The sequence below is a fragment of the Canis lupus genome, chromosome 32 (genome assembly GCF_048164855.1).
Source record: "Canis lupus baileyi chromosome 32, mCanLup2.hap1, whole genome shotgun sequence".
In the NCBI taxonomy this organism is placed as follows: domain Eukaryota; kingdom Metazoa; phylum Chordata; class Mammalia; order Carnivora; family Canidae; genus Canis; species Canis lupus.
In genome coordinates, this window is record NC_132869.1 from 24,408,482 (window position 1) to 24,435,997 (window position 27,516).

At 36.6% G+C, this 27,516-nt stretch overlaps 1 protein-coding gene across 1 annotated transcript in view; it reads right to left on the reverse strand.

Annotated features, from left to right (window-relative positions):
* Positions 1–27,516, reverse strand: part of PRTG (protogenin) — a 118,455-nt gene that overhangs the window by 58,834 nt on the left and 32,105 nt on the right. Inside the window, exons 3-4 of the mRNA XM_072808673.1 lie at positions 1,756–1,900; positions 637–770 (exon numbers count right to left, since the gene is read on the reverse strand). Coding sequence (XP_072664774.1) covers positions 637–770; positions 1,756–1,900 — 279 coding nt within the window. The remainder of the gene's footprint in view (positions 1–636; positions 771–1,755; positions 1,901–27,516) is intronic.

Genomic DNA, 27,516 nt, shown 5'->3' on the forward strand with positions numbered 1-27,516 from the left:
TCAACAATGTCTTTAGTCCAGATTTTCTTCCACTATATTCAAGTAAATGTAAATTGTTTAAAAATTAAAATAAAAAAACTAGCATCTATGTACAATTCCATTTTAATAAAATAAGTATTTCTTTCTTCATATTCATCTCTTTAGCTAGTTTCCCTTCTAACTACATTCATGTATGGCAAAATATAGAAAATTATGTTAATGTAAACAATGATAATTTCTGGGTATTGGAATTGGGAATATTTTTAAACTTCTATCTATGGTTTTTTACATTGTTTAAATGTAAAAATTTTTATTTTTTTTTTTACTTTTATAGATATCACTCTTTATAATAAGCATGTATCATTTTTATAAATGCAAATTATAATTTTTCTTAAAACAACAAACAAAAAAAAAACCAAACTGGAAGAAAATATATCTTTATTCACAAAACAAATATTCATTCTTCCTTAAAACATGTTGACATAACATAAAACAAGCAGGCCTATGAAAGAAGTGGTGCCTAATAGGGATTTAAAAAAATGACCATTTCCAACTAGATTACAACAATCTAACTGAAATTAAAATACTATTTTATGACATACAGAAGAAAAATTAATAGCTGGGCCAATAAAAATTGAAATCACTCCTGTGTGGTACCTGGAATCACTGTTAGAGAGGCTTCTACACTTTTACGTCTGTGGGCTACAGTAGCAGCAACACAACGATAATTTCCAGCATCTTTTTGGCCAACATCATAGATCTGTAATACTCCTGTTGGTAGGGCAGTTATCCTGTTATGAGAAGAAAGATGATTAACTTCTTTGTAGATTTTATACCTTAGTTTAGTATGTATTCTATAATTAATATATTCAACCTTTTTAGAGTGCCATATGCAATATATTAAAGACCATTTAAAATATTAGCTTGATTCAACTGTTTTCATTTGGGTCACTACAGCTCTCTAAAACACACATAACTATGCAGTAGGTGGTTCGTGAAATCTTCCAGTCCAATTTTATACACAGTTACACTTGCCATTATAGCTATATAACTGGTGGTCCAGAGCTTCGTATGATTTTTCCAAATCCTGATTTCTTGTCCATTAATACAGAAGTATTCTCCAAAATACACTTAGATGTATGTTTAAAAAAAAAAACCCAAAAAACAAAAAACACTTTCTTAAATAACTTCTTCCATCTCAGTACCTGACCATTTTGAAATGATTTTTACCTACTTTGGAATACTGCTACTTATTAGGACAGAAATCAAACTTTATGAAGTTGCCAGTAAGTTCTTGATCCTTAAACCTCAACACCTTCAGAGCACTAGGGATGTGTTTGCGCGCGCGCGCGTGTGTGTGTGTGTGTGTGTAGCCAAGAGGAGACTGAAGTGGAAGGTGGAGAGAGAGTGGGCAGCTACCAGAGCACATGAGAAATCCTGCTATTGCCAGCAGTGAAGATCTAATTTGGTTTCCTAAATCCTTGGTCTACAAAGCAGGTGTTCAGGTGGTCCTCTGGTTGTAAAAGATGTTTGAGGAAAGCAATAAATTAGTAAAATAGGGTATTTGAATTTTGATCTAAACCAAGAAACAGAAATTATTCCCCATGTGCCAGAGACATCATGATGATCTAATTCTTTCCCTAAGTTTGAAATGTCTTTAAGAAGTTGGTAATAGCTAATGTAAATGAAAATAGCTCCATAATGGTCTTTCGCCCTATAAGTCTCCTGACACCTTCAAACTCCTGCATTATCTCCAAAGACAAAAGCTGCACTTACCTGTCCATAGTTACAGGTAGAGTTGTCCGATTTAATTCCCATGTTATGACTGCAGGAGGGTTTGAGGAAATCTTGCATGCAAATCTAGCAACTCCACCTTCTTGGACCTCAGTAGAAATTGGTTGAACTTCAAATGCAGAAATAGCTATAAGATAAAGTTTGACAAATTTAGAATAAGTACAGGTACTATTATACTATACTATACTTGGAAATAATATCATGATAGATATTATTTACCAGACTTGAACTCCAAGTTCACCAGCCCAGATATAAGACCAACCCAACTTAACTAGTACAAAGATAATTTAGGCAATAATTTTGGAAAAACCACTGACAGTTGCCTAGCTCAGGGAATCTGGTCTTTCTCAGGATGAAATTCTAAATAAGTTATTTAGAACCTATTTGGAGAAAATAAATTAACACAATAAACAATAATGGAATGTAATCACATACCTTTTTTGTGTGGTACAAGCTACAAATCCTGCCATATTTCAGAGAAGAGGGAAATTGAGAAAGAAAGATTAGACAAGTAAAAACCATTTATAGGGATTGGTTTTGAATTAAGTTTTGAAGACTCAGTTGGGATTTAGATAGAAGGGGAAAAGAAGACATTCTAGGTGAAGGGAATAAAGTTAAAGCAAGCACAGAAGAAACATGTAGCCTATGTTCACAGGATTTTAAGGAAACAGCCAGGACTAACTACTGTAGAATATTTCAGATTAAGAGACCATGGAAAAGTAGAAAAAGAATAGAGATAAAGCAGATTTGTGCTATGGCACAAATTAAGACATCACTGAAATGTTTGAGGAAAGGACAATAGTAGTCCTGATAATAACAATGTTTGGGAGAAATCAATCAGGCATGGATACACAGGATAGAGTGAGAAAAGGAGAGCCTTAAGTCAAAAGACCAGCAGGCTGTTTAAATAGGAATGACAGAACTGGGTGGTGGCAGTGAGAATGGTGAGATTCTACAGATATCTCAATGGAAATAAAGAGTTGGTTCTCCCTGGACACAGATATGTTGCTCTGTTTGGAGTCAAATGAGGTTGGTATTGATGGAGCTGAATGAGAAAGGAGAGAACGAAGACAAATGGTGTATGTGCCTGATGAATAAAAGGTAGAAGACTCAAGAGACTATTTTTAGACTCATGTATTTCCCAAGTGGAGATAAATCTTGAAGTGTTGATATTTCTAGAGAGAATTCTTCTTTCTCATTCTAGGCACACCTCCAGGAGCTAGTCATCAGTGTCCATTTTATATTTTGATAGAGCCCAGATTCTAGGTAACACTGTGGTTTTCCTTCCCTCTACTGTCTTTCAGAATAAAGAAAGGGCCTCAATAATGGTCTTACTCCTCCTCCGCAGACTCCAGTTCAAAAATTTCATATGGCTTTACCGTTTATCAACAAAGCGAGAAGTTACAAAGAAAAGCAGAGGGAATAAGGTCTACATGACTTATGCTTAGTTAGACTGGGAAGGGTAAAAAGTGACAGAAGACAACACATTCTGCCTGAGACTTAGCTTCATCAATCTGTAAATACATCATAAGACTTTAAAGGTCTAGGACAAATGGTGAAATATTTGTAGGAGCATCTACTTCCAAAAAACAAAGTAGGGGTAGAGTAATACTTTATGTGTGTATGTAACTAAAAATTTCTGCTTCCTTAAGAACAGTGGTTCTCAAACTGCTATCGTCAGTGGATAACAAAGTCAAAACCATTTTCACAATCACCATCATCTGCCTTTTTCACTCTTATTTTTCAAGTGTACAGTGTTTTCCACAAACTACATGATGGATGATACTGCAACAGACTTAATGCAGAAGGAGATATGCCTGATTTATGAAGCATTAATTTCTCTTATTGATCCTCTATTTACTTTGTTCATGTATGAAGGTGTGAGTTTTAGTTCTGGTTGTCATTCCTAATCCAACCTATATTCAATTTACAGATTTCAAAGTGAGAAATTAATCTTATTCTCCAGTCTTCACCACTCTAGACCAAAATATCTAATATAGTATAATTTTTCTTCATAAAGCAGTTGTTCCTTCAGCCCTATCTATCTCACTTCTTCCATCACCCCAATAAATCAAGCACCTGACTCAGTATGTTTTATCTCCTATCTTTTTCTCATCTCTGACTTCTCCCCATCCCTAATAGTCCCCTCTTTGATCCAGGCCTCTATCCTCTCCTGCCTGAAGTCTAGTAGGCACCTCTTAGGTGGTATCTCTCCTACCAGCAAAGTTACCTCCAGAGTGATAGTCAAAAAATAAAATTTGATTTGTGTGGCTGATTAATTAGTCCCTGCAAATTAATTACTCTCTTGCCTCAATCACTTACAGTTATGTTCCATGAGCCCTGAACTACTTATAATTCTCTGAATATACCATGATATTTCACACCCCTAAGCATTATATGAGCATATCCTTCTCTCTCAAATATCCTAGGTCCCTCTGTCCACCTGGTGAAATCTTATCATTTATTTTTTAGCACCTGGTTTGCTTGTCCCAATCTTTGGGCTGATCCTTTTCTCTACAAATTCTGTACACTACAGACCCCCACTGCTACTTTTATCCCACAGAATTAAAACCACTCCTTCACATTTTTTCCTCCCCTTCCACAGTATGAGCTCCTTAAAGGCTAGTAATGGGTCATATTCTTTGCAGGATCCCTTAAGACAGTAAATGGCACAGACTCAGCGCTAAAACATTTGTTGAACTTACAAACTTTTTCCTCCAATTACATTAGGTCTTTAAACACAGTAACTAGAAATGTAGGGAGTTTCCCAGGTACAAATATTTCTCATCTTAAGAGGAGAATAATGTTTTTTAGTATTATTTTTTTGTTTGTAAAATTCCAAATGGTCCTCAATATTTCAGTGGCATTATCTTTAGAGACAAAAATCTGGTCCCCCACTATTAAAGGATTTTTATGAAGATTAAATAAACCAGTAATTGAGGGCTCTTTATATGACTTTAAAAATAAATGTAATTATTGAGAATAAAGATAATCACTTTTGCCTTGAGTAATTTCCTTCTAACCACTTAGGCACCTGAGTGTTGTTTTCTAAAACCATAAACTTCATCTAACCAATTAAACAAAATCATCTTTCTGAATCTTTTTTTTTTTTTTGAGAAGCTTCCTGCTCCTCCCCATCCCCTTGCCAGATGCATAAATCTATGAAACCTCTAAAATTTTTATTTTGAAAATGGAACTAACTTTGTATTTTGGGTCAAATGTACTAGAACTCTGGAGTCAGAAAACTCCAAGACATAAGAGGTAAATGGATATATCCTCTGACCCAGTAAGGGTATTTCTTTTGGGGACAGGGGAAAGGACAACTATTGAGATATAATCATGGGGCACCTGGGTGGCTCAGTGTTTGAGTGTCTGCCTTTGCCTCAAGGTGTGATTCTCAGGGTCCTGGGATCCAGTCCCACATCGAGCTTCCTGCAGGGAGCCTGCTTCTCCCTCTGCCTATGTCTCTGCCTCTCTCTCTGTATCTCTCATGAATAAATAAAATCTTTAAAAAAAGAGATATAATCACATAGCATATAAATTATATCCTGTACAATTCACTCATTTAAAGAGTACAATTCAATGGGGTTTTTTTTGTATATTCAGAGTCTGCAACCATCTTCAGAATCTATTTTAGAATATTTCCATCATTCCAAAAACAAACTCCATATCCTCTAGTTACCATTCCTGAATTTTCCCATCCCCTACTTAACTCCAGTCCCAGGCAATCACTATTATAGTTTCTTTCCTCCCTCCACAGCTTTGCTGGGTTGAGAATGACGAATAACATTGTGTACAACATGATTATTTGATACATGTATATACAGGGAAATAATTACAAAAAGGTTAGTTAGTTAACACATCCAACAAGTAAGGTATTTCTTGACCACACTCTGGTTCTCAGCAAGGTCTCAAGCAAGTATAAAGATTTTTTTAATCCCCCAAATACCTTTATATTTAGCATTTTTATTTTCTCGTCTCTTGAAAATTCAACCTGCTTGCAAAATCATTTTTCCTAAAGAAGACCAAGCCAGATACCCCTTGAGGCTCTCCTCAGTGCCTCTGAGACTAAAGAAAAAAAGGCATTTATGATTCAACAAATAAAATTAAGTTGCCATCCTTCTGTCCATAACTCCTCCATCTGGAGAACCAACCCCATTCTCTTTCCTCACCTCGGAGAACCTGATGTATCTGCCAGTTATCTTTCTCTCTCTCTCTCTCTTTCCTGCATATTCAAATTCTTCTTCTAGATCCTTCTCTCAGCAGATAAAAGTGATTTTCTCCAAACCTCAAAATACAAGAACAAAACTTCAGACCTCTTTTTATGGCATGTTATCCCTCTATCTACCTTCTCTCTTCCTGAAGGCATTAAAACTTTTCTAAAAAGTAGTTCATTCTAGTTGCCTCCCTTTCTTCCTCTCTGACTTTATACCTCAAACATCTGCCTTCTTCCCCTATTATCTTATTGAAACAGTGTCAATGACATTGCACACTCTTATTTCTTACACACTTTCTTATCTATTTCTCTGATTCCTCCTTCCAGTTTCCCTTTTCAAGGGCGCTCCCTCCTCCTCTGCTCTTCCTTCCAAAGATTCTTTCTTTTCCCTCCAGATTATTTTTTGGGTTACCTTATCCACATTCAGTTTTCAATGACATCCATCTCTTGCTGTTGATGCCCTAAAATACATCTCCAGCTTAGGTCACCAGCCCCAGAACATCATACTCCTGGCTCCAATGTGCTACTGCACATTTTCACCTGCACCATCACCTTATAAAAGGTACTTCCAACTCAACAAGTCCAAAATGAAATCATTTTATTTCCTCCAAGCCTGTGTCTTTACTTGTTTGTCACATGACTATCCAGATACTCACCTGAGCTAGACACTGTTAACTCCTTCTTCTGCACTCTCATTCACTTGTTCCCACTAATCTTAACTCCTAAACACATGTCAAGTCCACTCCTGTCTTCCTCTCCCAATGTCTCTCACTGGAATCACTATAAAAGTCTCTTATCTGGTCTTCTTATTCCCGTTTGTTTTCTTCCACACTTCAAAAACAACCTCTAAAAATACACAAGTATTGGATATAGCCGTACAGGGCTCCCAAGCTGCGTCTGTCTATTAATTCAAAGGCTTCCATAGGTCAACCCATTACTGCTAAAACCAAAAAAGGAATAATCTCACAAAAAATGTGATTCCGATTTTAAATGTCAAAAAGCACTGTGCCTTAGCAACCCCTCCTTCTAAGTCTTTAAACTGCTTAGCCTCATTATAAGTAAAATTGAATGTATATATCCTTGCTACATCAAAAGGAACAAATAGCTTTCTTTATGCCAACTACATATTTTTCATTCTTCTTGGCTGAGTACACTCTCAATAAACAGGTTTATTTTTTTGCAAAAAGAAAAAGTATTTTGACATCAATTACTCCAAATAGTTTATATGGTAAACATGAAGCAGTATTTAAAAAGTCACTCAAGTATATTTTAAAAACACTTAATATCTCTATTAGAGATATACAGTATAACTATGACACAAGCATTTAGTTTCACAAGTCACACAATATCAATCGCATTATCTGTATAATCACATCATTCATTTAGGTTGTGGTTTACTCATGCTGGCAGGCTTTAAGTGATACAATTATTCATAAATAATGGGCCAGATTAACTATCTCCCCAGCCCAGAAATGGATTTTAATTATATTAACTTTTGAAAAAAATTAGGCTAAAGTAACTTCTTCTAAGTTTATTCATTCAATAAATATTCATTCAGTGTCTAGTATATTCCAGGTGTCAAGGATTCAATAATGAACAAAACTAACAGAGGTGCTACCCTCAGGAATCTTTGTCTAGTGATACAGAAAGGCATTTAACTAAATTACTATGCAAGCATGTAACTTCAAACTGTGACAAGTGCTTTCAAGAAAAAATACTGAGTATTACGAAATACTGAGTATTATGAAAAAGCTATATCCAATACTTGTGTATTTTTAGAGGTTGTTTTTAATGATAGAAATAACAATAGCTTAACATATTTTATTGCCAGGCAGTGCTTTAAGTGTATTATATTTTCCAATTTATTTAAATTACACAACTATTATTACCCCAAATTTCAACTGAAGAAACTGAAGCACAAGGAAATTAAGCACCTTACTCAAAGTTCTGCAGCTAGTGAGTAGTGAGGCTGGGATCTAAATCCAGGCAATCTCCAGAGACTCTATATGAATTCTTTCATGAGTAAAAGTTTGAGATCCCCAAGCTCCTGTTGAAGATAAAAATTTCTGGTTCTACATCCAAGTAACTCTACTGCTCTGGTACAAGTTAATATGCATTGACTTTCCAGTTGGATAAGAATATGTGTTAAAATCCTAAATTTCAGGATGCTTGGGTGGCTCAGTAGTTGAGCATCTACCTTTGGCTCTGGTTGTGATCCTGGGGTCCTGGGATCAAGTCCCCCTCAGGCTCCCTGCAGGAAGCCTGCTTCTCCCTCTGCCTATGTCTCTGCCTCTCTCTGTGTATCTCTCATAAATAAATAAAATCTTTTTTAGAAATTGTAAATTTTCAAAACACAGTAACACCTTTAAACTCCTGCATACTAGGACCTGAAGCGAAGGCTATTATCACAAGCAGGAATACCTCTATCTCTAGGAACTCATTAAAGATAAGAGAGACTGGAATGTATGTAAATTAAATCATATTATCTCAGTCTAATATTTATTTAGAAATCAAATATATATATATATATATATATATATATATATATATATATATATATATATATAAATCTATTTGAGGGGTGTCTGGGTGGTTCTGTCAATTGAGCATCCAACCCCTGATTTTGGCTCAGGTCATGATCTTGGGTCATGGGATTGAGCCTCATGTTGGGCTCCGTGTTGAGTGTGGAGTCTGCTTCAGATTCTTTCTCTCCCTCTTCCTCTGTCCCTCTCTCCACTTGCTCTTTCTCTCTCCCGCTAATTAAATGAACAAAATCTTTAAAACATTAAGACATCTATTTGAAAAACAGTTTACCTAATGGAAGTGCTAGCTCTTCCTATATTATTATTCTCCTAGTTCTAAGCTCCATACATTTGATCATCAGAAAGCCAAATCCCTAGGGAACACTTAAAGGTAGGGAGACCATTTAAAAGCCTATTAGAACAGTAGACGAGAGACCGGTTGTGGATCTAAATGATGCAGAAGATTATGGAATGGAAGGGAGGGCACATATAAGAGATGAAGTACACCAAACAGCATGATTTGGCCACGAGGTGTTCAAGGAAAAGAGAGGGAAGGATCCAAAAGGCTGAGGTTTCTGACCTATGTACCTGGAAGGTTGGGGTACAGTATGGTGCCTGCGCAGGGAATGCAAAAGAAGAGCTCACACAGACTGGTGAATCACTATTACAGACTCTGATTTCCTCAGGATGAGAAGAAATCAGATATATGAAGGAAGACTGGGACACTGTAAAATTTACAAAGTAAAAAGCTAGGGATTAATAATATAAACCTCAAATATCTATCCATCTTGATTTTTTTTCATGGGTTCAGGTGGTTCAAGTATCAGGCTGTCATTAAGAGTTGAAGAAAGACATCCTTGAGGTTTTAGAACAGCAGCCTATAAAAATAGCAATGTATAACATGTAAAATTAGCAGAGAAAAGAAGTTCTTACTTCTTAGACTCTGCTGGAATGAGTTTGGGAAGCACAGTATTTACTGTTCTTCCAATTTAACTTACTCTCATTTCTTGATGATAGAAGTTAAGGTATTAGAAAATTGAAGTAGAGGACTAAGGCAAAAACCTGAGCCTAAGTTGGTTTAAATAAAATCAGGAATAAAATCCAATAAACTACAGGGCATAATTTAGGCAGATAGAGGGGGTCAGTACAGCAGTACATCCTTGCATTTAAGAGTGCAGATATTAGGGGCACCTGAGTGGCTTGGTCAGTTAAGTGTCTGCCTTGGGCTCGGATTGGGAGTCCCAGAATCCCAGGGTCCTGGGATTGAGCCCCATGTTAGGCTCCCTGTTCATCAGGGAGTCTGCTTCTCCCTCTCCCTACCTCCTCCCACCCCCAGAGTCTGCTTCTCCCTCACCCTCTGCCCATCCCCCACCACTGGTGCACTCGCACACCGCGCACGCGCTCTCTCTCTCTCTCAAATAAGTAAACAAGATCTTTAAAAGAAAGAATGCAAATATTACAATCTATAGCCCTGGGTTAAAACCACAGTTTTGGACTCATGTTCAGGTGCTGTGTGCCCTTGAGAAGTTACTCAACCTCAGGTCTCAGTATCCCTCAGTAGGGGATAATATCTTATAAGGATATTGTAAAAATACTAAATGATACACACATCTACATATATGTACACATATACACACAGAATAGCATGAGCATGTGCTCAGGCACTGCCTATCACCTAGCAAACCTACCTACTAGGGGTGCTGGAGGCAGTAACAGCAATGAGATGCCCTGCTATGAATCACTGCTTTTACTTTCAGAATGATGACTTGCAGAAAGGCAAACAAAGGATGTTAGTGACCATTATGCAGTAAAAATAAACTTTACAGCCCTAACAAAGGCAGAGGTATTCTAAGATTTAAAATTCTTCTTTTCTACCAAGCCAGACTATGTAGGCTTTATGTAAAAGAACATAAAATGGGGAGAAACAAATAATTTTCCCATTTTTCATGCGTACAGATAAATTATTTGGAGAGGATAAAATACTTCAGTGATGAAATAATAGGGGATAAATTACAAGAAGACAGGTAATTAAGTTCAGCTCTCTAGGGTTATAATTATGTGTGACATTTTTTGTACTTATATTTTTCCTATAATATACATAACCAAGAAAAAATAATATTTAAAAGTAAATTTTATATGCTTACATGGGTTATGGAATGAAAAGTCTGTCTATATAAATTTTCTACTGTTGCTCCACTACGTGATTAAATCTCTCACTTTTAATTTTATTGGCCTTCTTTTTAGTACTTTAAACTTCTCATTCTTTGGGTTGACATCACCATGAGCTATGGATGCTTGAGTGTCTCCCCAACCAGTGCCCTCAATCTGAGAATTACTAGAAAAAGAATATCTGAATAGGTATTTTTCAAAAACAACAAAAAATTGTATAGAATTTTACATGAAAACTTAGAAAGTTTAGAATAGCACACAAATATGCATATCTCTATCATCAGAGCCTTAAACTTGTTTTCCAGCAAATATCTTTCTATTTTGAATTTTTCCTCACCTTTTTAAATTTTATTTTTTAAATTTTTACTTAAGTTTAAGTTATCATACAGTACAATATTGTTTTCAGGATTAATTTTGATTTTTTTAAGGGGGGCATTAAATAGCAAAACATCTCTTATGTTCTTATGCAAATCTTGGCTTTCTCCTTAATATGGACTTTGTTTCTGCCAGTTAGGTATGATTTTACAAGACTATAGCCTCCTCGTGAAACCTGACCTCTTTCTTCCCTCCACAAGCAGTGCTAACATAAACCAAGAGCCCCACAAGAAGTCATTAAAGCAGTGCTGTTAAGAGGCCAAAGCTCTATAAAATAGGTAAGAAACAAGGTCTCAAGAAACATGCACCATCCTCAAAAACAACCTTGCAAACATAATAAATGTAAGTGCCTATTTTATTTGTGACTTCCTTCTTTCCACCTGTCTACTTAATCATTTGCTTCTATGATTTATAGTCAGGAAAAAAAAGGATCAAAGACGCTAAGAGGAAAATGTTCTCCAAATCTTTATTTGATCAGAAAGCAACATATATGTATATTTCTATACTGGAAATGCTGGACTACAATATTAAACTAATGTGCCATTCATGTTTCTTTAGAAAGGTTGCAATGAATAAAAAAGAATACTTAGTACATGTGGGTTTTAAAACGAACTAAAAATTATGGAAACACAGTCTGAAATGAAAAAGCCTTTCAATAATTTAAGTTCACAAAGGATGGAGCAAAAAATAAACAAACAAAAGAAGTTCACAGATTATTCCCTAGTTTAAGAAGAACATCACTTTCTTTTGTAAATTGAATTTAAAGTATTCTTTCATGAAACAGGAAATACTTCAGGCAGTCACAACCTTGTTGCAGGGTTTACACCAGTGGTTCTAATGCTGTGGATCAGCCAGGGTTCTAGAGTCCTCAGATGGTCCGAGACTCCACCCACTCCTTGGGGAGTCCTGAACAGCAGGGGAACATGGCCACTAGTCACATTCCAGAGCCCCTGTGCTATTTCCATCTAAGTCACTGATCAGTAGCTCTGAGGAAATGTGCAAGCTCATGAAGAATACAGGGAGATTTCTATCTCAGACTCTCCCATGTGTACAATTCCAGAGTCCTTCACACAGCTTCAAGTTTATTTCTATGACACTGGTCTTTCAAATCATGCATTTGTCTGTTCTAGACTACTGATCGAAACATAGTTGTGAGTTCTTACCTCCAGGTCCAATTCACTTTGAGTCTTCAAACTTGGAGACTGACTTGCAAGTGAATAGGAAGTAGAGAGACCCAATTCATCACTTAATCAAAGCATTAGGGTAATTGAGGCATTACCATACTGAGATAAAAACCTGATCAGGTAACCCTCAGTCACCCTGATGCTTTGCCTACTGAGGTAAAAACCAGCCAAGGAACAAGTTTCAAACAGAAATTTAAAATTTATTATATCCTTAAGTCTAGGCAAGAAACTATGTATACTTTTTAAAAAATGATTTTATAAAAAAAAATCACTTCCTTAAGAGAAATAATGTAACACATGACAGATGTCAAACTCTTTATTCAGCTATACCAAGCATAACATAGTTATTTTATAAGTGGTTTATTATCTGACTTCTAGTCAAGTTAATATCCTGCTTGAACCACCTTACCATCTCCTTCCCATTTGCAACAGAAAACTCTCTCATCTCCCTGAGAAGTTATGGTAATTTTGGCTATACCACTCCCAACTGTATAACCCTCAGCAAATTACTCTTCTTAAATATATGTGGTTATGTAGGGGTGCCTGGCTCACTCAGTCAGTAGAACATGCCACTCTTGATCTGGGGATTGTTAAATTTGAGCTGTTGGGTGTAGGGATTATTTTTTAAAATGTCATTATGTTGGGACACCTGGGTGGCTCAGCGGTTGAGTGACTGCCTTTGGCCCAGGGTGTGATCCTAGAGTCCAAGGATCGAGTCCCACATTAGGCTCCCTGCATGGAGCCTGCTTCTCTCTCTGCCTATGTCTCTGCCTATGTCTCTGCCTCTCTCTCTGTGTGTCTCATGAATAAATAAATAAAATCTTTAAAAAAAATATTGTTATGTAAAATAGAGTTCTTAAGAAGGTTTTTTATAGATTACAGAAGGTAAACGCATGAGAGCACTTAGCATAGTGCCCATAACATTAAAGACATTCAGTGATTTTTAACTATTTCTATTATTTTATTGGACATAAATTTTCTCCCTTACCACCTAAAAATCTCTCCCTCTTCACCTTGTTTCTCTCCCTTCATTCCTGGTTCTGAGGAAGAAGTAACCATTCCAATCTGTGCCAAGGTTAGCCTTCTCCTGATACTCTTAATCCCATCCCTAAAAACCATCTCTGCGCCCCTATTTCATTTATTATTCCCATTCTCTTGCATCACTTTCTCATTACTAGTTTCTTCCTTTCTGAGCTCTCTCACTCTCTCTTCCCAAATATCCATATTCCTTTGTCTCTGGAAGACATTCTGGAACAGTATGGCCTGGACTGAAGAAGTGACTGGGGATAGAGACACGGGGACAGAATAGAGATGTTTGGAATGTAGAATCAGTATGACCAGAACTTAGTGGCAAATGTTCCAACAGTGCAAGTTAACAAACATTTTCATAATACATTGCTATTGACAGTCCAATATCAAAGAAGCTTAATGTATAACCAAAACAATGCCTAATGATGCTATTATATCGTCAACTAATGGAACTCAGAGCACTTAAAATGACTATGTTATACACAGGAAAAAGTCTGTGATATGCTAAGTGAAAAAAAGATACAAAATTATACTGACAACTGTTTCATAATGATTCAACTAGAGAGTCAGAATTCACTCTTATGACTGCTTTTATTCTTTTTTTTTTTTTTTTGACTGCTTTTATTCTTAATAAAATATGAACAGGCCAACCAAAGCTCTTTTTAGCAGACATCTAAGAGCTAGCACTTGACAACAATCCTGGGCTTAATAGATTGGCACCGGCCAATGTTGATGCAGAGTAAAGCAAAAGATTAGTGCACAGGACTACGAAAAAAGAAAAAAAAAAATTAAGCAAAGACATTTTACCTCTTTGATAAACTTAAAAGTAGCTCAAAAGAACTAAAAAAAAATAGCTCAAAAGAACTAAAAAAAAAACATTTTTAGTTATAGGAAAGGATACTTTAGGAGAGAAGCAAGATTGAGGCAGGAAATTTTATTGATTGGTTTATTGAATAAGTGAATGTGTATGTAGGTAGCTACTATAAATATGTAATAAACATTTGTTAGGGGATCCCTGGGTGGCTCAGCAGTTTAGCGCCTGCCTTCAGCCTGGGGCGTGATCTTGGAGTCCAGGGATGGAGTCCCACATTGGCATGGAGCCTGCTTCTCCCTCTGCTTGTGTCTCTGCCTCTCTCTCTCTCTCTCTCTTTCTGTCTCTCATGAATAAATAAATAAAAATCTTTAAAAAAATAAACAGGGATCCCTGGGTGGCGCAGCGGTTTAGTGCCTGCCCTTGGCCCAGGGCGCGATCCTGGAGACCCGGGATTGAATCCCACATCAGGCTCCCGGTGCATGGAGCCTGCTTCTCCCTTTGCCTGTGTCTCTGCCTCTCTCTCTCTCTCTGTGACTATCATAAATAAATAAATAAATAAATAAATAAATAAATAAATAAATAAATTTAAAAAAATAAACATTAGTTAGCAGAAAAATTAATGTAAAAGTTGCTGCTTATTTTTCACCTTAAAGAATATGGTAAAAGATTCCAAATTAAATGGAAGTTTGAATGAATTTCATGGTCTCAAAGTACCTTCCACCACACTATTATTCCAGCAGTGTATGTTGTCCTCCTGGAAGTTAAATCTCTGACACAGAGGTAGTTGTGGTACAAAGAGAGATCATGGAGTCAGGAGCTCTAAGTTGTGGTCTTGGCTCACTTTCTCACTACCTTTAACACACATAGAACCTTCTCACACTATTGTTGGGAATGCAACGTGGTACAGCCACTCTAGAAAAATAGTATGGAGGTTCCTCAAGAAGTTGAAAATACAGCTACCCTATGACCCAACAATTGCACCACTGGGTATTTACCCCAAAGATACAAACATAGTGATCTGAAGGAGCACCTGCACCCCAATGTTTATAGCCACAATGTCCACAATAGCCAAACTACACAAAGAGCCCAGATGTCCACTGACAGGTGAATGGATGAAGAAGATGTGGTATACACACACACACACACACACACACACACACACACACAATGGACTATACACAGCCATCCAAAAGAAATCTTGCCATTTGCAACAACATGGATGGAACTTGAAGATATTATACTAAGTGAAATAAAGTCAATCAGAGAAGACAATTATCATATGATCTCACTTATATATGGAATTTAAGAAACAAAATAGAGGGTCAAGGGGAAGAGAGAAAAAAATAAAACAAGATGAAATCAGAGAGGGAGACAAACCATAAGAGACTCTTAATCATAGAAAACAAAGAGGGTCACTGGAGGAGAGGTGGAGGAGACAGACTAACTGGGTCATGGGCATTAAAGAGGGCACATGATGTAATAAGCACTGAGTATTATATAAGATGGATATATCAAATGACCTCTACCTCTGAAACCAATAATATGTTATATGTTAATTAGTTAAATTTAAATTAAAAAAAATTTTTTTAAGATTTTATTTATTTATTCATGATAGACATAGAAAGAGATAGAGAGGGGCAGAGACACAGGCAGAAGGAGAAGCAGGCTCCATGCCGGGAGCCCGACGTGGGACTCGATCCCGGGACTCCAGGATCACGCCCTGGGCCAAAGGCAGGCACTAACCGCTGAGCCACCCAGGGATCCCTAAATAAAAATTTTTAAATGACTTTTAAACACCACACATAGATCAGTACCTCCTTTGAGGTAGTGCCATCTACCTTACAGGTTCTTTTGAGTAGGGAGTAAGATTACAGGCGTGAGTGTTTTATATATCCTACACCTGGGGGTACGAACGGACCTTAGCTATGAGGCAGAAAGCAAAGCAAATTGAGAAACAGGGCTGAACTAAGGTCAGGGACCTGTATTTTTTCCAAGTTCTGTCATAAATGAGCTGTATGACTTGTCAAAAGTAAGCTCTCTCTGTCCTCATACTCACAATGGTAGTGCTCTTCTCCATTCATTCATTGACTCTGCCCCCCAGGCTGGGTGCTGAGCTGCAAAGAATGGGCCCAGTTGCTTAGGGCTGGGTGTGAGAGAGATGCAGGCCCACAACCATGGTTGCTTATTGGCAACCCAGCTTTCTCTTAGGGAATATGAACATGTCCCCAAATCAGACTGTGGTGATGGGTGCCCCAAATGAATATAAAAATATTTTTTCACTATATACTTGAAGTGGGTGAATTGAATAACATGTGTACTATATATCAATAAGGCTGATTTTTAAAAAAGAAAAAAATAGTAGTGTTCTTCTCAGCCATCACTGTCATACTTTCCACTTCTAAAGAACCTTTCCAGAGGCACAGTTCAGTATGCCCTGATCCATCTTTGAACTTGAAAATGTAAGATTCATGGAGCTAAAAGAAATTACTGGTCCAGCTATAGCCGCTGTAGCCTTTTAAAAAGACCCAACATTGATGATCTTAATCTAATGATATGTTCCAAGCTATCCATAATTTTCAATGGCAAACTTACTAAGGCTGAGGCTTAATTATTAAACAGAGGACTCTTTTTAGTAGACTTTTCCTACTGTTCCACTTTTTGGTACCCCTTCCAATGCATATACACACAAAAGAACAAGTATGATTAAGTTGACATCTGTCTCCTAAAACATACAAGGAGCTAAAAAGCCAGAAATTAGTAATTTCAGCAGGCCAAAAAGTCATAATGCTTTAGATATAACTGCCCATCATGAAATATCTACTAAAATGAAATTAACTCACAGTTAGTTATGATGGCAATGTTCTTTGTGTGAAGTTAGAAGACTTATAATTGGACTATGAGTGACTTAAAATCAGTGAAAAGGTGCCTGGGTGGTGCAGTTAGCTGACTGTCCGACTCCTCAGTTCAGTTCAGGTCATGATCTCAACAGTCATGGGATCAAGTCCTACATCAGGCTCCATGCTCAGCACGAAGTTTGCTTAAGACTCTCTCTCCCTCTCCCTCTGCCCCTCCCGGCTGCTCTCTCTCTTTCTTTAAAATAAATGAATAAGTCTTTTTAAAAATCAGTCAAAAATTTCTTACACTAAGTATTTACAGCATCATTAGATTGTATGTTTGAGTTCTAGTATACAAGGAGGCAACGACATTCTTAGACCTGTGCTTAAACATATGTATCATAAAGCACAAGAATGTGCTGGGACTTAGACCAGATTTAGCCAGCAGATACCATGTTTATGAAAAAGAATGCAGACAGTCAAATTATCCTTGGTCTAAAGGGTCTTGTCAAATCTGGAGCAGGGAACTATTAAGCCTGAAAGTGGCATAAATATATTAAGTAGCCAGCAGATGTTAAGAAGGTTGGGTACAAAATATATGAAAAAAAGAAGTGGCATTGACTAAAGACAGGAAATTTTCCCAGGCCACACCTGTCCTTACATGTAGAATAAAAAGCTACATCCTATTATAAAATCTTAATGGAAAGGTAAAGGAACTAGAATAGCTAAAACAATTTTGTTTTTGTTTTTTTGTTTTTTTTAAAGGTTTATTTATTTATTCATGAGAGACAAAGAAAGAGAGAGAGGCAGAGACACAGGCAGAGGGAGATGCAGGCTCCATGCAGGGAGCCCAATGTGGGACTCGATCCCGGATCCTGGGATCACACCCTGAGCTGAAGGCAGATGCTCAACCACTGAGCCACCCAGGCGTCCCAATTTTGAAAAAAAGGAACCAAAACTGTAGGATTTGCTCTACTTTATTTAAAAACACAATTTCAAGAATTATGATAAAGCTATAGTAATCAAGGAACTATGGCAAAATTGGCAAAAGGACAGAGTCATAGATCAGTGGAACAGAAGAAAGAGTACAAAAATAAACCAAAACAAATATGTCAACTCCTTTTTTACAAAGTTGCAAGAGAAATTCAAGAGAAAGGATGATCTTTTCAACAAACAGTGCTTGAACCACTGAACCCCCATATACAAGAAATTAATCTTCACCTATATTTTATACCTTATGTAAAAACTAACTCAAGGGGCGTCTGGGTCGCTCAGTTGGTTAAGCACCTGACTCTTGATTTAAGCTCAGGTCATGATCTCATGGGTTAGGAGATCCAGCCCCGTGGCTGGTCTGTGCTCAGCCAAAGTCTGTTCAAAGATTCTCTCCCTTTGCCCCTCCCCCCACTTTCTTTCTCCTGCCCTCAAATAAACAAACAAAAATTAACTCCAAATGGGTCACAGAACTCAAGGTGAAACATTAAACAATAAAACTTTTTGAGATAAACATAAAAAATATCTCTGTGATCTGGGTTAGGCAAAGTGTTCTTAGGACACCAGAAGTGCAATCCATGAAAGGAAAAAACTTATCAACTAGATCTCATCAAAACAAAACAAAACAACTTCTGCTCTTAAAAAAAAAAAAAAAAAAAAAAAAAAACTGTTAAAAGAATGAAAAGACAAGCCATAAACTGGGACATAAAATTTGCACATCACATATCTGACAAAGTATTAGTATCCAGAATACATAAAGAATTCTCAAAATTCAGTAATTAGGAAATACACAGTTAAAAAGGGGGCAAAAGATGTGAACAGATACTTTACCAAAGAAGATGCATGACTAGCAACTAAATAAAAGATGATCAGCCTCATTATTAAAAAGAAAAAGATGATCAACCTCATTAGTTATAGTAATAGGGAAGTACAAATTAAAACCACAATGATATACTACCACACACCTATTAGAATGGCTCCAAAACAAAACAAAACAAAACAAAACACAAAACCACTGACAATACCAAGTCCTGTTGAGGATGTGGAATACCTGGCATCCTCATACACTGCTCGTGGGAATGCAAATTGGTAGTCACTCTGGAAAACGGCAGTTTCTTGAAAGTTAAACACTTATCACACTTATCATAAGCACTTAAAGCATTCCCATTTTTTAGATATTTACTCAATAGAAATGAAAACTTATGTTTACACAAAAGCCTATATAAGAAAGGTTACAAAATCTACAAAGATATCCACAAATACATTTATGTTAAAAACTGGACTTGTGATATATGAGTAAGTGCACTTCCTAGTTTGAACAGACTAGCTCTAACGGACTTGTTTGGGACAATTGAAAAAACTTGAATATTATCTAAAAATTAAATGTTATTAAGGAATAACTGCTACTTTTCTATAATATGATCATGAAATTGTGAATTTTAGGAAATATTCTGACTTTTCAGGGATGAATATTGAAGTATTTAGGGGTAAAATGTCATGATGTCCATAATTTGTTTTGAAATACTCTAAATTTATGAACTAGATATGTCAAAATGGTTACAATGATTTTTTAAAGATAATGGTTAAGTATTTAATATGCTAGCCTACTTGTCTTCATGTTTTTCATAATAAATATGAAAAAAACAAGAAAGGTTACAGAAGTTTTATTTATAATAGCCCCAAACTGAAAATTACCTAAACATCTTTCAACCAGTGAATGTATAAACTGCAGTAAATCTATACAATGGTATACTACTCATCAATAAAGAGAACAAGTTATTAATATACTCAACAACAGAGATAAATCACAAATGCATTAGGCTAAGTGAAAGAAGCAAAACCCAAAAGGCTACATACTATATAATTTCATTTATATGACACTCTGGAAAATGCAAGATAATGTGACTGTAGGTGTTAGGGGAAGGGGAGGGTATGACTACATGAGCAGTGAGAGAATGTTTTGGGGTGATGACACTATTCTGTATCCTGATTGTGGTGATGGTTACATAGCTAGGTATTTCAAAACTCACAAAACTATGGACCCAATAAAGTAAGCTTTACTATTTCTAAAAAGATTTTATTTATTTTAGAGAGAGAGAGCGAGCATGAGCAGGGGGAAGGGCAGAGGGAAAGAAATCCTCAAGCAGACCCCACTCCCTTCCCCACTGAGCACAGAGCCCCATGTCTAGGGCTCATTCCCAGGACCTTGAGATCATAACCTGAGCTGAAATCAAGAGTCAGACACTTAACTGACTGACCCACCCAGGAGCCCCATATAAGCCTTAAGTATGTAAATTAAAAAATAAATTTCAAAAAAGGCTATGTTCTTTACAAAACAGAAAGCCTTTTAATTTTCTAGTTACTTTTAATAAAGGATCATAAATTAAGCAAAATGACAGCACATATAAATTTTACAAGCCAACTCCTACAGACCATCTTTACTTCTGTGAGGTGACACCTGATTTTCCCAGTACAGAATTCTTTCATACTCCCAGGATTTCAGAGTATGCTTCTTGTTCCATTGTTTTATCTACTTTCTGCCCCTACCCACAGGACAAAGCCTATGTCTTTTCATCTTTGTTTTCCTGGCATAGCATACAGAAAAAAAAGGCACTCGAGATACTTGATAAACAAATGAAGAAGATAAACCCTAGGTACATATACATCCAGTTCCATCACCAACTCCATCATCTGGAGCGTATATAGTATAATGTGTGCATAATAACCATCTGAAGGACCACATGATGCTAAAACTAAGTTTACATTATCTTTAGCATACTGTAAATGAAAAGTGTATGCAAAAGTATTTATCCTAATAGGACGGATCTATGATCCTGAGGAACAAGAAGAGTAAGAAAACTAGAGCTCTCAGGACATCTGGGTGCTCAGTGGTTGAGTGTCTGCCTTTGGCTCAGGGCGTAATCCCAGGTCCAGGGATGAGTCCCGCATCGGGCTCCCTGTGAGGAGGCTGCTTCTCCCTCTGCCTATGTCTCTGCCTCTCTTTCTCTCTCATGAATAAATAAAATCTTAAAAAGAGAAAGAGAGGAAGGGAGGGAGGGAGGGAGGGAGGGAGGGAGGAAAAAAAGGAAACCTAGAGCTCTCCTCTTCCTCTTCCTATGGAAATGGTGGGAAAGCAGTCACACCTCTGCTGAGGTGTTAGTAAGGCATCACACACACACACACACACACACACACACACACACACACATAGGCAAGTATCTAAAAAAAATGAGCCCTTCCTGAGCAGCTCAGCACAGTCCTTTGCCTCTTGATGCCAGCAGCACACTGCAAGATTGCAATTCTGACAGGGACCTTTCACAGGCTGCTGACACAGCATATGCTGCAGATGCTTGTCAGTTCCCAGGCCCACTGACATTCTGAGCCCATCTTGGGAAGTCTCATAATACTTAGCCTGACACAGATTCCATCAGACAAGGCTTGAAATTAGTTAGAAATGAGGTCCTAAAACCACCTAGTTTGATCCAAAGAACCTTATATGTGAAATAGATTTTCTAGAGTGGTGACAGGGTTTTGGAATTCATGTTTGATGAAGATTGCTGAACATCTGAGTGCCCCTTCAGGATTAAACTGCACCACTAAGTGCTTAAACAAAGGTGTATTGTTTTGCACACACATTTGTGCCACAGCCATACTTCTACTCTCCTAAAACAGAGGTGGAAAGAGTTCCACTGAATGAAGGTTTGCAATGCTGAAACCACAACTACTTCTGACAGCCTCAGCTACAGTTGAAGTACAGTCCTCTTTAGCTACACCCCTGGCCTATGTTCTGTTGGTGTTACGGTGACCATCCTAAAGAGATCAGCACAAACTAGAGAGTGACAGGCAACAGGGGTGGCTTCTCAGGACCAGATCATAAGAACACCAGAAGGAGATGCAGAAATGTGATGCTCTAAGAGAAAGGGTCTGTCTTGGTAGAAATTTAAGGAAGAGATCAGGAACAAGGGAAATCACACACCAAGCAATATAAATAGGAGCAGGCTACCAACAGGAAAAATCCATTGAAATAAAAATGGTTTTCAATAATTTTTAAACCACCATAAAATTACTACCAATACTCCTTGTCTTCCTTTTTAAAACTTATGAAAGTAAGCCACTATTCACTTTGCCTTTCACCTTTCCCAACTTCTACTTAATCTTGCGTTAAAAGTCTTTTTTAAATAATCAAACTCCAGATGGTACTCTCATAATCTAGACAGAATCTTGTTAGTTGTAAGTAAAATCTGATCTTACTTTGAAAGACGTCCCCAACTGGGATTTTCCTCTTCTCAAATTATCTGTCTTCCCAGCAACAGTGTGTGGTCACAGAAGTGTACGAGACATGCTAATGCGTTTATCAAGTGATTATTCTTGGCCCCTTTGCTGGCAAAAACAAGCAGGAAACAGTACAGAAAAAACATGTCTAGTAAGCCACATTATCCAGCTTCAAAGCTGTTCAACTTGTGTGGCTCCTATGAATTCAAGGGGAAGAGAAAAAGCGCCATTGCTTTGTCTTCACCAAGACCACTTCCCCTTCAGCCGTTTGCCAAGTGTTTGTCTTATATTGCCTAATCCAAGAGATGCCTTTCTTATGCCTTGTTGTCATTCCATAAAGAATTAGTTCTGCTTAATAGCTCAACTGTGCAGGAAGAACATTCCATGCAATTTTACACTTTGCATCAGTCAGAGAAACAGAAGGATCAAGAAAGCATTAAGAAGAGTGAAGTTTTGTAACAAAACTCATGTCACTTAGCAACTTCATCCAAGTAGAAATTTATAATGAGAAAAATACAGAATCCATCAAAATTACAGAGAAATGTTTCTACTAGGATTATTTTTGCTTTTCCAAATGATTATCTCACCCAATGTAATTCAAGAGCTTTGATACATTAAATTATTTTTTGATAAACTTTACAGTATTCTTTTCCACTGCTGTTATATATATTGCTTTCTCAGATTATAATCAGCCTGGTTTTCCTTTCTCTTCCTCTTAATAACTTCACACTAAGTGGATTTTTAGTAAATGCCTGTTATGCAGTACAATTCATTAAACTTTATGTAATCACAATTTATTATATCAATTAAATATTGTATATATGACATTCAATTTGTAAACTGGGAATCAATCACTATGAAATGTCTGGGTATCTCTTTCATATTCTAATAGCTATTAAATTGAAGACAAAGCCTGTTTAATTGAAAACAGAAAAAATGTATATATATATATATATATATACACACACACACACTCTCACACACATACATGATAAACTTGTTAAAGTGAATTCATAAAGTAGACTTTGAGTTCTAAGCTACCAATCCACAATATAATGAAGTCTTTTAATAATATTTAGCTTACATTTTTATTAGGCTTGACCACATAGCCCTAAAGGGGAAAAGACAGAATTAACTTACTACATGTGTTATATATATATATATATATTACCTCATTTAATAGTCTTAAAAACCTTAACAGGTAAGTAATATTACCCTTACTTATGGGGTATGTGTTCTGAGAGGTTAAGCCACTTGTACAGGGTCACAGAATTAGTAAAGATTGGAGCCAGGAGTCAAAATGGTGTTATTGTTTTTTAAATTCCACTCAAGCTGCAGCCCTAGAGAAGTAAAGGGCTTCCCTCAAGCACTTTAGAGCAGTACTGCCAGTCTCACCTTGTGAATATACTCTCCCAATAGGAAATATACATTCATACACAAAGCACAGTTTCCCTCTCCCCCCGTTTCTCTCCTTTAGTAATTCCTGGAAGCAGCAACAAGAACATATTTCCTGAAAAGCAAAACCCACAGGATGCTTTGCAGTCAGAGAAGGCTTTGCAGAGGAGGACATGTGTGGTTGAAGCCTGAAGGACTAACAGGCAGCAAAGGAATATTAAGTGTCATCCAGGCAGAAGGTGGAGCATAGGCAGAGGCAAAGAGCAATGCACAACACATTCAGAAAAATAAAATCCCACGTAATGGGAATGTGAGGTGTATAGAAGAATCAAGGGGTAAGGTGAGGTGGGGAGACATGGAGACAGGGTGGTAAAGGATGCAGCCACCAGGCAGGCAGGGGCCAGGTCATGAAGAGCCTTGCCTATTTATGCTCCAATGCTTTGCTACTCTAAGTATGGTTGGTCCTTGGACCAGTCTTCTAATTGGTTTGATTTGCAGTATATCAGGATCCACCCCAGCTTATCAATTCAATCAGCACTTTTTCAGATGCCTAGGTGACTTATATGCACTTTAAAATTTGAGAAGCACAGCTCTAACCATTTAAGTTGCATTCTGAAGGGAATGACAAGCTACTAAAATATTGGAAGCAAAAGATACACACGGTCAGATTTGAAAGCCATACGCAAGACTGATTACAAGTAGGTACAAATGCAAATGTGGGTTTTTTTTTTAATGGTTTACTTGCTATTGGAATGATTGTTTCATAAGTGCTTCCTGCTTTTATACTCTCTGTTTCTATGGTTGTCAGGACCTGGGAGGTGGGGAGAATAAGGAATGGTGGGTGAAAGGTTACAAACTTTCAGCTATAGGATTAATGAGGTCTGAGGATCTAAAGTACAATACTGTGGCTACAGTTGATAACACTGAGTTGAATAACTGAAATTTACTAAGAGAACAGAACTTAAGTGTTTTCATACATACACACAAAAATAAATATGTGAGGTGATGATATGTTAATTAACTAGAAGAGGGGAATCCTTTTATAATGTATAAATATATTAAAACACCATGATGTACACTTTAAGTATCTTACAATTTTATATGTCAATTATAACTCAACAAAGCTGAAATTTAAAAAAAAATTCTTCCCTATTCATACAGAGGCTTCTAATGTTAGGAGGAACATACAAGTTTATCTCAAACACCAAGAATGCACCTTCTATAGGACAAAAGCATGTCTAATCATCTCCAACTACTGATTTGAATCAAATTTATGCAATCACGCTCCCTAAACTGTTTCATCAACTCTAAACTGTTGCATAAACAGCTCATCTTATTTTACCTGTTGAGGGCCTTTGAATTAGTTAGGTAGGGGCAATACAGGCTACTTATAAATAATTTTTTAAATGAGCAAAACATACATTCTTCTAGAAACTTCTGCTAAATTATATGCAATGCTTAGCTCAGAAGAATAAAAGCATAGAATTCTGGACCACAGCCATACAGAAATCCTCTATAGTGTGTTCAATAAGCCAAATCAAAACAACACATGGTTTATAGGAATGGGCTGAACAAGACTTGCAGCTCTTATTTCAGCTGCTGTCAAGTGTCACATTCATTCAAAGAGAGGAAAGTTAACTGATAAAATCTGCTTTTTAATGCCTGTTATTGACAAAAGAGAGAGCCAAACAGCCTGACTTTTTCTTTGATAGCATATAATGAATGTCATTGAAAAGATTTAGTACTTAAAGAAACATGACCTTGCTAAAAAAAAAAAGAAGATAAAACTGATAACAGCAAAAATGTAGTTATGTGTGTTTGAACATGAAATGCATCTTTTATAGTGACCCAGAAGTTATGATACTTCCACCCATATTTAGTCCTTACAGCCACCTGACCCAAGACTGATATACCAAAAGGATCATGACTTTGATTTGAATAAAACTACATTCAGAACCAATTGTAAACCTGGATACCCAGCTTTATGTAGAGTGCTGTTCATAGCCTAATTGCTCACAGATACACATTTACTGATGGGAAGAGTCCACAGAAAGGTAGAGTAAGCTGGCAAAGAAAACTGAGGTAAAGCAGTTAGTGTGAGAGGAAAGAAAAAGAACAAAATGGGAAAAATAAAGGGAGAACTATTACATGACAAGAAGACAAAGACAAGGACGAGATCAGGAATAAATGGTGCAAATAAAAGGAAACAAAATTTAAAAACAAAGGAATGGGGTGCCTGAGTGGCTCAGTAGTTTAAGTGTGTGCCTTCAGCTCAGGTCATGATCTCAGGGTCCTGGGATCAAGCCCCATGTCAGGCTCCCTGCTCAGTGAGGAGTTGGCTTCTCCCCTGCCCCTCACCTTGCTCATGCTTACTCTCTCTCTCTCTCAAATAAATAAATATTTTAAAATAAATAAATTAATTAAATAAAAATAAAAACAAAGGAACAGAGGTACCTGGGTGGCTTGGTCAATTAGATACAGCCCATTCTTGATTTCAGCTCTGGTCATGGTCTCAGGCTCTTGGGATGGAGCCCTCTATTGGACTCCGTGCTATGCAGGGAGTCTGCTTAAGGATTCTCTCTCCCTCTCCCTCCACCCACACCCCCCCTCCCCCGTGCACTCTCTAAAATAAATAAATCAATCTTTAAAAAAAATAACAACGGAACTAATCACTGCTAAACAATTATGACAATAGTTTCTAATACATTTTAGTTTGGTGACAAAGTACTGCAGCTGACTCTATTAGTATATATGTTTAGCCAGAATTATTTCAAAGTGATCCCTGCTGGCACTATGAAATAAATTCTTAAAAAATTATCTTGGAAAATGAGTAGTTAATAGAATTACAGATTTTCTTAAGGTATAAATGACCTTACTGACAGTTTAAATTTATGATTGTAATTATGGATGTAAGAATGTGATCAAAATCAACAGTATCAAGGGAGTCCATAACAAAAAGTATTTATACATTAAGTGAAAAATAAAAACAAGTTAAATAACCAATGTAAACTGAAATCTATTTAATAGGATTACAACAACTACTTTGGAAAATAGCTTTGCAGTTTATTAAAAAGTTAAATATGTATCTATTATACAACCTGGCCATTTTACTCTCAGGTATCAAGCCAGGAAAAAGGAACTCACAGTCCACACAAAGATTTATACATGGTAGCTTCAACAGCTCCACACTGTTGGAAAACAACCCAAGTGTCCCTTAACAAATGAATGAATAAATAAGCAGTGGTATGCCCACACAATGGAACACTAGTCAACAATAACAAAATTAAACTACCAATATATATACAACACGGATGAATCTCAAAATATTCATGATGAATGAAAGAAACCAGACAAACAAAATAGTACATATTATATGATTCTATTTGCATAACATTCTAGAAAAGGCAAACTAATTGGTAGTAACAGAAAGCAGATCAATGTTACCCATGGATGGGGAGGAAAGATGGATTACAAAGCACAAAGATACTCTGGGAGTGATGAGTATGTTCATTATCTTCACTGTACATTGGTACATACATATATCAAATTCACCAAGTTGTGCAATTTAATATGTACAGTTTATTGCACAATCATATCTCAATAAAGTTTTAAAGTTTTAAAAGAATGATGGAAAAAACTCTCTGTGTGTATGGACATGCATATGTCTGTAAATATACAGAAAAAAAGCCTTGGAAGAATCTACACAACCATTAACAATATCTACCTCTAGAGGAACTCAGGACTTAATTTAATTTCCATTATTTCAATATTTATTGGTAAGCATCTCTTACTTCCGTAACTTCAAAAATAAAAATAGAAATCATTTAATATCCTCAAAAGCCTCATTTTCTGAAACTTTAGGTTGTAACTGGAGCATAATAGTCTAGAAGTTAATATTTTCTTGGTTAGGATATTTACTATAGGTATGTTTAGGCAGTTTTAC